Source organism: Anomaloglossus baeobatrachus, chromosome 2, assembly GCF_048569485.1.
Source record: "Anomaloglossus baeobatrachus isolate aAnoBae1 chromosome 2, aAnoBae1.hap1, whole genome shotgun sequence".
Classification (NCBI taxonomy): Eukaryota; Metazoa; Chordata; class Amphibia; order Anura; family Aromobatidae; genus Anomaloglossus; species Anomaloglossus baeobatrachus.
In genome coordinates this window covers 103807771-103820582 of record NC_134354.1, presented here as the reverse complement: position 1 = coordinate 103820582, position 12812 = coordinate 103807771, and the positions used below count along the sequence as shown (strand labels likewise).

At 45.0% G+C, this 12812-nt stretch overlaps 1 protein-coding gene across 1 annotated transcript in view; it reads right to left on the bottom strand.

Annotated features, from left to right (window-relative positions):
- Positions 1-12812, bottom strand: part of MYO18A (myosin XVIIIA) — a 538612-nt gene that overhangs the window by 245034 nt on the left and 280766 nt on the right. The window contains exons 23-24 of the mRNA XM_075333424.1: positions 6888-7074; positions 5837-6074 (exon numbers count right to left, since the gene is read on the bottom strand). Coding sequence (XP_075189539.1) covers positions 5837-6074; positions 6888-7074 — 425 coding nt within the window. The remainder of the gene's footprint in view (positions 1-5836; positions 6075-6887; positions 7075-12812) is intronic.

Sequence of the window (12812 nt, the reverse complement as noted above, 5' to 3'; positions counted from 1 at the left end):
TTGGCTGCGTTTTTGAAGATGCAGCATTTCAATTCTTTTTGCGTTTTTGAGCCCTCCAGTCAATAGATTTGACTTAAAAAATGCATTGGGCCAAACGCAGTAAAAAAAAGCGTCAAAAACGCGGTAAAAACGCATTGCGTTTTTGCTGCATTTTAGATGCACTTAGGTGGCATTGACAAAAAAGATGTCGCATGTGAACATAGCCTAGCAATGACAACTAAAGCTCTATACATAGCTGACAACACAGGATCAATCAATCACAATAGGCGGTCACAGCCAATCCTGCACCCCATTTCTTCATAATGACTTTTGCACACTCTCATTAGATGCTTCAATACAAGAGATAAGGGGGCTTTACACGCAACGACATCACTAACGAGATGTCATTGGGGTCACGGAATTCGTGACGCACATCCGGGCTAGTTAGCAACGTTGTTGCGTGTGAAACGTACGAACGATCGCCAACGATGAAAATTTCTCACCATATCGTTGACACGTCGTTCTAATCCCAAAATATCGTTGCTGTTGCAGGACGCAGGTTGTTCGTCGTTCCTGAGGCAGCACACATCGCTGTGTGCGACACCCTGGGAATGAGGAACAACACCTTACCAGCGTCCTCCGGCAATGAGGTGGGCATCTCTTTCGGCTGCTCTCCACCCCTCTGCTTCTATTGGACGGCTGCCGTGTGATGTCGCTGTGACGCCGCAGAAAGGAGGCGGTTCGCCGGCCACAGCGACATCGCTAGGCAGGCAAGTCCGTGTGACGGGTCCTAGCGATGTTGTGCACCAGGGGCAGCGATTTGCCCGTGACGCACAACCGATGGGGGCGGGTGCTTTCACCAGTGACATCGCTAGCGATGTTGTTGCGTGTAAAGCAACCTATAGGGTTGGAGTCAGAAAGGACAGGAAGGAGGTTAGTTTATTCCCAGCATACATGAATTTAGATTATACAGCTTGGTTTTGATGACATCTTGACAAGCAGCCAAGGGAAAGGAAGAGCTAAAGAAAAAAATAAACAGTGGATACATTTGTATTTTCATACTATGGTTGTAAAAAAAAAAAAAAAAAAAAAGTAAAGTATACAAAAGAAAGTTGTTCGAAGTACATGTCGTGTATAATTGTCCTAAAAACTCTGCAACGATTTGTTTCACATATGCAAAGACCTGGAAGTGATAATGCAACAAGCGGGAGCGCACTCAGGGTCATGTTTGTGCGGAGGTGTCTGCAAACATAACGTGAAAACAACATGAAATTCGTTTATACGCGAGATTGAGGAGCTGAATGCAATTGTGTGTATGTGTGTAATTAAATCAAGCACTGAGCTGGTTATTGGAAAAGCAGCTCCGGCTCGCAATTGTTTGAGAATTCCACTTCAATTGACTGTTGAAACCTGGACGCTTATGTTCTGTCTCCTAATCTGTCGCTGTCTATTGACTGATTCACCATCCAGCACCAGCTCAGTAGGAAGCCTATATTGATCAAACCTCTCGGAGATGTACATTGATTTTTTTTTTTTTTTTTTACGTGGGGGGTTGGGGGGGGCGGGAGTTTGTTTATTTTAACAGGGCTTTTCTTCATTTTTTTTATCATAATGAGCAGCATTCTTAAATTCATATGCCTCTATTGCCAGAGAGTGAGCAGACAAGCACATGGCTGTTACACTGCTCATAGAAAATGTGAGAATAGCAATTACTCAATTAAAGAGGACCATCCACAAGGTTTTTCCTATGTAAACTAAAGCCAGTGCTATACCGGCGCTATCATGCTGATTCTATACATACCTTTAGTTGTGAGATCGGATGTATACTTTCTGAAATACAGGCAAGTAAAGTTTGTCAGATGCACTTATTTGATGACAGGTGCAACAGAATATCTAATAGGTGGGTCGGGTTTTGCTAGTTATTCCCGCCCCTGCCTGCCTGTCCTTCCTCTGTCCCCCTGTAATAACAGAGACAAGGGTTGGCAGTTTTTCTGCAAGCTGATTCGATCTAGCATAACCCGACCCACCTATTAGATATTCCGTTGCACCTATCAATCAAATCACAGTGCAGTTCTCAAACTTTATTTGCTTGTATTTCAGAAAGTATACATCCAATCTCAAAACTAAAGATGTGTATAGAATCAGTATGATAGCACCAGTATAGCACTGGCTATAGCTTATATATGAAAATCCTGGTGGTTGGTCCTCTTTAATAAAAGCATAGCTCCGCCAGACTTAGCAGGGGCATCAGTGTTAAAAGCAAAAAATAAAAACAAAAACTGTATTTATGAAAAGGTCACAAAATATGTATACTAAATGTACCGTACAAATGTATTAATAATATTGAACTAAAGACTAACTACAGCCATTAGCAGTGCTATATTACAGCTCCATCTAAAGAGGATGTCTGGCCAGGGAATCATCTTCCATTTATGATCTTCGAAATGGAGAAGCAGGAAGTAACATGCAAAGCTGCTACAGCGCCAACCAAGGCCAGCCAGTTGCTGATAACTAAAGAATAGGTCGAATGATTTTTTTTTTTTTTTGTTGCTTGACATTAATGAGAATTTTAGATCCACTGTACAAACAAGATGTGCCGTTTGCTTGTATAGTGCTCCAGTATTAAGTGTGTGAGAGAACGTCATACTCAGACGGACCGGCTCTCCCCCATATGGAGAGTCAGTCCAAGCCGCAGGGACGTCCGTAGCATCAAAGATCATGACACAGATATTCAGTCCTGTGAGAGAGGATGAAGTGTTTGCTCTGTGCCCGCCTCTATCACTGTCCGTCTCCTAAGGGTAGGTTCACATTTCTGTTGTTTTGCATCAGTCACATGCGTTGCTTGACGGATGACAAAGAACAGAATTCATTGTCGGACTCTGTTGTGTGCGGGGGGCGGAGTTCGGGGTGGGTGGAGCCGAGCGGGGCCGTGGCGCTGCGGACGTCAGTGCCGCAGGGACTGCAGGGCTGGGGACAGGTGAGTGTGTGTGTTTACATGCAGAGTGCGGAAGTGTCGGCCTCCCTGCATACGTATCCAGGGTAAATATCAGGTAACTAAAAGCAAAGCACTTTTTGCTTGGTTACCCGATATTTATATACCAGATATACACTGGTTACCAGCGTGCACCGCTTAGCACTGGCTCCTTGCACACGTAACCAGTGTAAATATTGGGTAACTAACTAAAGCGCATTGCTTAGTAACCCGATGTGTATCCTGGTTACGGGTGCAGGGAGCCAGAGAGAGCATGCGCAGCAAAATCCTACGGATTGCGCTGCTCAAAAAACGTTAAGGCTGCGTTCCTTCCGCCCCGCGGTCAGTCGTTCCATGACTGACCAGTCGGACGGAGGGTGCAACGCAGCATCATCAGTCACAATCCGCCGCTCATACAAGTCTATGGGAACAACGGAATCTGCTAAACGGATTCCGTTGTTTACCAGAGCAGCAGTTTGTGACTGATACAATTTAACGGAAATGTGAACCTAGCCTATGCCACAGACCGCTATAGGCCTGCAGCTTACAAGACATCAGCATGTTGTTGCAGGCAGCACAATGATGTCATTTCATTGCGCTGCTTCTGCAGGCCTGCCAAAGGAGAGGAGATGGAGGCTGCCGTGTCTGAAATCAGGATTAGGGGGTATAAACTTATATAAGATTCCAAGTGGGGGCTCACGCTGCATATAGGAGGTTATGTGGGGGCTCATGCTGTATATAGGAGGGCTGTTTGTGGCCTCACACTGTATATAGGGTGGCTGTGTGTGGGCTCATACTGTACATAGGAGGCTATGTAGACCTCAGACAGTATATAGAAGGCTACGTGGATGATCATGCTGTGTATAGGAGGCTATGTGGCATCTCTAGCTGTATATAGGAGGCTACATGGATGCTCATGCTGTATATAGTAGGCCTTGTGGGGGCTCTATCTGTATATAGGAAGCCATGTGGAGTCTCTAGCTGTATATAGGAGGCCATGTGGAGACTCATGCTGGGGGATGGTGAAGAGAGGTCAAAGGAGGCAGGGGTAATGCTATGTGGTGTGCTGCTGGCGCTGCTGTATGCGCTGCTGTTCTGTGCGTAGGGCGGTGGACGGTCAGGGCTTCAAATAATGGCGCCCAGAGTCAGCGCATGCACAGATGGAGCTCTCAGCTCAAGCTCTCATCTGCGCATGCATCAACTCCGACCATTACTTGAAGCCCTCACCGCCAACTACAGACCTCTTCAGAATGGCTGGTGCTTCACCGCCCCACGCACAAAGGAAAGCTGCGCCATACAGAGCAGAGTCGCATCACCAGCCCCGCACAGAGCAGAGCAGCATCACCAGCCCCGCACAGAGCAGAGCCGCATCACCAGCCCCGCACAGAGCAGAGCCGCATCACCAGCCCCGCACAGAGCAGAGCCACATCACCAGCCCCGCACAGAGCAGAGCCGCATCACCAGCCCCGCACAGAGCAGAGCCGCATCACCAGCCCCGCACAGAGCAGAGCCGCATCACCAGCCCCGCACAGACCAGAGCCGCATCACCAGCCCCGCACAGACCAGAGCCGCATCACCAGCCCCGCACAGAGCAGAGCCGCATCACCAGCCCCGCACAGAGCAGAGCCGCATCACCAGCCCCGCACAGAGCAGAGCCGCATCACCAGCCCCGCACAGAGCAGAGCCGCATCACCAGCCCCGCACAGAGCAGAGCCACATCACAAGCCCCGCACAGAGCAGAGCCGCGTCACCAGCCTCGCAAAGAGCAGAGCCGCGTCGCCAGAGCAGTGTCACCAGCCCCGCACAGAGCAGCACCCTCAGTGAGTATCTGGGCCCCCTTCTGTACCACTCGCAGCACTCCAGTACTGCCCCTGCCTCCTGTGACCACCGCTCCGCTGCTGCCCCATATTTCTGGTAAGACACCACCGGATTATAAAACGGACGCCATATTTTATTACCTTTTTTTTTTTCCAAATTTGGGGTCCGTCTCATAATACGGTGCGTCTTATAAAAAGAAAAATACGGTACTTGAAAGCAATTAAAAAGAATTCAGCATTTCAACTTTTATTTATATGATGGGTATTACCTAATGTATCTTGGTGGGGGTCCAGGAATGAAGACTCTTAAATGCACAGCGGTCAGGCAAATTTCGCTCATTAAGAGGGCATTCAGATGCCTGTGCAAATCAGTCCAAGCATAGACCGCAATGCATGGACTAGCCGTGGCTGTCCTGACTCAAGCATCACATCCTCAAAGATATATGAGGCAGTGACGCTTGGGTCGCGAGATCTGCACCGAGTCCCTGCATTGCGGTCCGTGCTTGGACCAATTTGCACAGACGTCTGAATGCTCCCTAAAGAAGGAATTCAACCCTTCTTCCCAACAAGCTATACCCTGAAAACTGCTTTTTGAGAAATTAGTAACCACTGGTATAAAGAAGAGTGCATTTTTGTCTAAAATTAAAACAAAACAAAAACACGCTGTTCTTTAGCAATAAAGGGGCCCACATAGTGGTAGGTGGCAGCATTTCCCCACGTCTTTATTATACTACTTTTCTTTGTTATCTGGTGCCGTGTGATTGCCGAAGATCTCAAGGTCAAGGTTTTTTTTGTTTTTATTGTACAAAGGTAAAAAAAAAAAAAGTGGAAAAAAAACCCTGCAAAAAATGTAAGTGTATCCCCTGAATTTCAATGTTCTACAATTCACAGAAATGTTTTCATAATTGGATGTAGTGAGTCACACTTAAAGTTTTGATACCGTATTGTTCATGTAGTTGGAGTTGAAATATTGCAGGATTTCAGAAATAAGCTTTAGCTGCATTAGTCAAAAACAGAATGTTGTCAAGTAAAGTGGATTTGCAATTTGCAATCAGCGGTAGATAATTACCTTGTCTATACATGCGTAGAGCATCCAACAGGCGGGACCCTCGAACCTGAGCTCGCAGCAGAGGAACATCCACTTGCATCAGCTCGGCATCGCAACGTTCTCCTGACAGGTCTGACTCACTGGAGCCAACACGTGCAGCTGGGACCAGCCGAGTCTCGCTGCTACAAGACTCCACTTTGGGCAGAAAGCAGTAGACGAAGTGAATTTTGGACTTCTTAATTGTATCAATTAGAGCATCCTAAAAAGAGCAACAAAAATCAGAATTAATAACATGACGAACATGACAAGACACTTCAATTATTAGAGAGAAAAACATCCCTACTAATACATCTCTCTATAAGAAAGCTAAACTATAAAAATATATTTTATACGAGTATAATATATATCATATATAGCTTATCTCTCTCTTCTTTGAAGCCTAAAAACACCATCCCAACTGTAAAACATGGTGGTGGTGGCAGCAGCATGTTGTGGGGTTGTTTTGCTGCATTAGGGACTTGTACACTTCACAAAATAGATGGCATCATGAGGAAAGAAGATTATGTGGCAATACGGACATCAGCAACATCTCAAGACATCAGCCAGGAACTTAAAAGCTAGGGCAGAAATGGGTCTTCTAAATGGACAATGTCCCAAAGCATACTGCCAAACGGATTACAAAGTGGCTTAAGGATAACAAAGTCAATGCTTTGGAGTGGCCATCACAAGCCCTGATCTTAATCCTATTGAAAATTTATGGGCAAAGCTGAAGAGGCCGGTGCGAGCAAGGCGACCTACAAACATGGCTCAGCTACACCAGATCTGTGAGGAGGAATGGGCCCAAATTCCTACCAGCTATTGTGAGAAGGTTGTTTAAGGGCAATGGTACTAAATACTAATGAAAAGTCTGTAAACTTTTGACTTTGCAGAAAGTAATAAAAATGCCTGAAAAGATTCTCTCTCTCATTATTCTGGTATTTGGCAAATAGAAATAATTGTGGTTCTTAACTGACGTGAAACGGGAAAGGTTTATTCTGATTTCATGTCAGATAGAAAGAAAATTTTCACTTACTACTTGAAGTTTAATCTGAATACATAGCGATTTCTTCTTCACAGCTGCCACGCCAGTCGTAAATGTCTTTCGCATGCTGGTTGCTCTGCGGAGGGCCAGCTGGGACCCCCCCTCCAGGCCAGCTACTGAACCAGATAAGACTGTCGCTGTGCCCGTTCTGCCAGCAAATAAGCTGCTAATTATTTTCCTGTGGGTATGAACAAGATTTAAAATTATACATGTGTTTTAAAAACAATTTCATTATCATAAAAGTTCAGTAAACATGAATGACGCATATTAAAATATATCAAGGCTGTAAAAGCACTACACATTCACTGGCTTCTAGTGTATTCATCAATGTATAAAGCCCAAATGGTAGCACTAGCAGAAGAAGACAATCAGATGTGAGATTTGAAGTGATAAAGTGAAGATTAAAAAGTATTTACACTGGCAACTTTATTTGTACATCCTCATTTCAAGGATTTCATCATATTTTACTCCATCTGAGGCCTAAAGCCAAATCAGGAATCTATGGTGTACAGATCAACCAAGCATAAAATTGGGATTTTTAATTTTAGTCTCCTGTCATTTGTGTGAACACATATACACACATTAATATATATATTATATTATATAGTGTGGAGAAACAGGCAATGACAGCCACCTTTATATCTGTGTCATGTATATGATCTGAAACCTGAATTATGTAAGGCAAATCGACATATTTCCCACAATGCCTTCTCAAGAGGTTAATTAAGTATTTCATCTTATGGCTCTCCTCAACATATATTAATGTGTATGTGTATATATATATATATATATATATATATATATATATATATATATATATATATATATATATATATATACACACATACACACACATTAATATATGTTGAGGAGAGCCATAAGATGAAATACTTAATTAACCTCTTGAGAAGGCATTGTGGGAAATATGTCGATTTGCCTTACATAATTCAGGTTTCAGATCATATACATGACACAGATATAAAGGTGGCTGTCATTGCCTGTTTCTCCACACCTTGCCTGGAATGCAAGGAATGTCCAGGTGTAAGAAGATACCATATAAGAGAAGACCAACCCAAAGATCAGAAGACATCACAGACCAAACCATCAGCATGGATCCACTAAATGACGTCCCTCCCATTATTATGGTTTCGTCCACTGGAGTCAGACCCGCCCATCAACAGCAACACGGATCTCCCCATTGGCTAGCTCATGGACTGTCCCACTAAATGGGCATATCTGAACTTGTGACCGCCCCTAGCCTATATCAAGAGGACGCATGCTCTTCTCTGTCTGTTTGGCGCCATTTTCTACTGTGACCAAGAAGAGACTTCATATCCGACTGTGTCTGGTGTGAATTCTTTTATGCATGCACTTGGTATATATCAATTCGGCCAGGCAGTAGGCAACTAGTGATCTCTGGTTAAGAGTTCACCTTAACATATATATATATATATATATATATATATATATATATATATATATATATATATATATATATATATATATATATTATATATTTTAGATATATATATTAATGTGTGTGTGTGTGTGTGTGTGTGTGTGTATGTGTATATATATATATATATATATATATATATATATATATATATATATATATATATATATATATATATATATACACAATCAATAAAATATATATATATAAAATATATATATATACACACACACACACACACATTAATATATATATATCTAAAATATATAATATATATACAGTTAGGTCCAGAAATATTTGGACAGTGACACAATTTTCGCGAGTTGGGCTCTGCATGCCACCACATTGGATTTGAAATGAAACCTCTACAACAGAATTCAAGTGCAGATTGTAACGTTTAATTTGAAGGTTTGAACAAAAATATCTGATAGAAATTGTAGGAATTGTACACATTTCTTTACAAACACTCCACATTTTAGGAGGTCAAAAGTAATTGGACAAATAAACCAAACCCAAACAAAATATTTTTATTTTCATTATTTTGTTGCGAATCCTTTGGAGGCAATCACTGCCTTAAGTCTGGAACCCATGGACATCACCAAACGCTGGGTTTCCTCCTTCTTAATGCTTTGCCAGGCCTTTACAGCCGCAGCCTTCAGGTCTTGCTTGTTTGTGGGTCTTTCCGTCTTAAGTCTGGATTTGAGCAAGTGAAATGCATGCTCAATTGGGTTAAGATCTGCCATTGCAGAAGGTTCCACTTTTTTGCACTCATGAACTCCTGGGTAGCTTTGGCTGTATGCTTGGGGTCATTGTCCATCTGTACTATGAAGCGCCGTCCGATCAACTTTGCGGCATTTGGCTGAATCTGGGCTGAAAGTATATCCCGGTACACTTCAGAATTCATCCGGCTACTCTTGTCTGATGTTATGTCATCAATAAACACAAGTGACCCAGTGCCATTGAAAGCCATGCATGCCCATGCCATCACGTTGCCTCCACCATGTTTTACAGAGGATGTGGTGTGCCTTGGATAATGTGCCGTTCCCTTTCTTCTCCAAACTATTTTCTTCCAATCATTCTGGTACAGGTTGATCTTTGTCTCATCTGTCCATAGAATACTTTTCCAGAACTGAGCTGGCTTCATGAGGTGTTTTTCAGCAAATTTAACTCTGGCCTGTCTATTTTTGGAATTGATGAATGGTTTGCATCTAGATGTGAACCCTTTGTATTTACTTTCATGGAGTCTTCTCTTTACTGTTGACTTAGAGACAGATACACCTACTTCACTGAGAGTGTTCTGGACTTCAGTTGATGTTGTGAACGGGTTCTTCTTCACCAAAGAAAGTATGCGGCGATCATCCACCACTGTTGTCATCCGTGGACGCCCAGGCCTTTTTGAGTTCCCAAGCTCCCCAGTCAATTCCTTTTTCTCAGAATGTACCCGACTGTTGATTTTGCTACTCCAAGCATGTCTGCTATCTCTCTGATGGATTTTTTCTTTTTTTTCAGCCTCAGGATGTTCTGCTTCACCTCAATTGAGAGTTCCTTAGACCGCACATTGTCTGGTCACAGCAACAACTTCCAAATGCAAAACCACACACCTGTAATCAACCCCACACCTTTTAACTACTTCATTGATTACAGGTTAACGAGGGAGACGCCTTCAGAGTTAATTGCAGCCCTTAGAGTCCCTTGTCCAATTACTTTTGGTCCCTTGAAAAAGAGGAGGCTATGCATTACAGAGCTATGATTCCTAAACCCTTTCTCCGATTTGGATGTGAAAACTCTCATATTGCAGCTGGGAGTGTGCACTTTCAGCCCATATTATATATATAATTGTATTTCTGAACATGTTTTTGTAAACAGCTAAAATAACAAAACTTGTGTCACTGTCCAAATATTTCTGGACCTAACTGTATATCTAAAATATATAATATATATATATCTAAAATATATAATATATATATATCTAAAATATATAATATATATATATATCTAAAATATATAAAAAATACATTATATATATATATATATATATATATATATATATATATATATATATATATATATATATATATACATACATACACACACACACACACACACACACACACACACACACACACACACACACAGGCTCGTATCAGGACCTTATGATATGTTGGATGGATGTGACGGCCTGGCTCGCAATCTCTGTTCTACTTCATCCAAAAAGTTTGATAGAGTCATTGATCGGGCGTCTGAGCGGGATGATCAAATCCTCCCACACCAAACTCACCTACCATGCCTTTATGGACTAGGCTATATGCACTGGAGCACAGTCATGCTAGGACAGAAAAGGTGCTTCTTCAAACTGTGTCCACAAAAGTGGACGCAAACAAAATATCTTGATATGCCCGAGAATTAATAATTCCCTATATTAAAACTAAGGGTCCTAGGCCAAAACCTGAAAAACAACCTCATTACAAAGTTATGCTTCCTCCATACTTTACAGCTGGCACAGTGCAGTCAGGCGGGTAACCTTCTCTTGACAGTCTCCAAACCTAGACTTGTCCACCAAACTGCCAGATAAGTGTGATTCGTCACTCCACAAAACACATTGCTACTGCTACAGAGTCCAGTGGTAGCTGCATTACACCATCAAATCCAATAATTGGCCTTGCGCTTGGTGATGTAAGGCTGAATGGAGCTGCTCTGACATCAAAAACCTAATTTTGGTTTTGATGTTAAATGGAACCCTGTCACCAGGTTTTCCACCAGTGAGCCCTTATATACAGCATTCCAGAATCTATATATATAATTGCCTTAGTCTGTCTGTCTGTCTGTCTCCAAAATTGTGTCCTTACGGTGACACAAAGCTGATTGGCCACTGGGCTCGCCATGGCCCCGCCCCCCGCACAGATTGGCCGATCGCCCAGGCTGCGCCCCCACACGGATTGGCCGGCCACTCACCCAGGCTCCGCCCCCCCACAGATTGGCCTCTCGCCCCGGCACCCTGCAGGCATTGGCAACTCGGCCACGCCCCGACCCCCCCTCACGCAATGCACGCTAGCTCTGGCCCCGCCCCCCCCCACGCATTCCCCGAACCGACACGGTCAGGGAGCCACGACTACCAGGTGAGTACTGTACCCCTGGGAGCCCACATCAGCGTACGCCGCCAAACCAACCGACACATACCCTCGCATTGCTGGGGCTGGCTCCCGTGCGAGCGGGGGACGAGATACGCTGGTAACCATGGTAGCATTGTTACCAGCGCATCAAGGTCCTGCAGCGGCGGAAAATACACACACGCACACACATAACAGCACACACACACACACACACACACACATCGCATCCACATACTCACAACATCCTGGGATATCGCTTGCTTCTCGGCGGCGATACTGTGCTGTGAGCTTCCAGGACCTGCCGGAGGATCACATGGCCAGAAGCATGTGGTATCTCCGGATGTTGTGAGTATAAGCGCGTATGTGCGATATCGTCAATGTGTGTGTGCGTGAGTGTATGCGATCGGGTGTGTGTGAGTGTATGCGATCGGGTGTGTGTGTGTGTGTGTGCGATCGGGTGTGTGTATGTGTGTGTGTGCGATCGGGTGTGTGTATGTGTGTGTGTGCGATCGGGTGTGTGAGTGTCGGCAGAGGAGCACGGCGTGCTGGAGGAGGCTGGGAGGAGAGAGGCTGATCCTAGGGAAGGCTGGGATGGGGAGGCTGAGAGAAGAGAGGCTGATGCTGGGGGAGGCTGAGGCTGGGGTAGGCTGGGAGGAGAGAGGCTGATGCTGGGAGGAGAGAGGCTGATGCTGGGGGAGGCTGAGGCTGGGGTAGGCTGGGAGGAGAGAGGCTGATGCTGGGGACAGAGAGGCTGATGCTGGGGACAGAGAGGCTGATGCTGGGGACAGAGAGGCTGATGCTGGGGACAGAGAGGCTGATGCTGGGGACAGAGAGGCTGATGCTGGGGACAGAGAGGCTGATGCTGGGGACAGAGAGGCTGATGCTGGGGACAGAGAGGCTGATGCTGGGGACAGAGAGGCTGATGCTGGGGACAGAGAGGCTGATGCTGGGGACAGAGAGGCTGATGCTGGGGACAGAGAGGCTGATGCTGGGGACAGAGAGGCTGATGCTGGGGACAGAGAGGCTGATGCTGGGGACAGAGAGGCTGATGCTGGGGACAGAGAGGCTGATGCTGGGGACAGAGAGGCTGATGCTGGGGACAGAGAGGCTGATGCTGGGGACAGAGAGGCTGATGCTGGGGACAGAGAGGCTGATGCTGGGGACAGAGAGGCTGATGCTGGGGACAGAGAGGCTGATGCTGGGGACAGAGAGGCTGATGCTGGGGACAGAGAGGCTGATGCTGGGGACAGAGAGGCTGATGCTGGGGACAGAGAGGCTGATGCTGGGGACAGAGAGGCTGATGCTGGGGACAGAGAGGCTGATGCTGGGGACAGAGAGGCTGATGCTGGG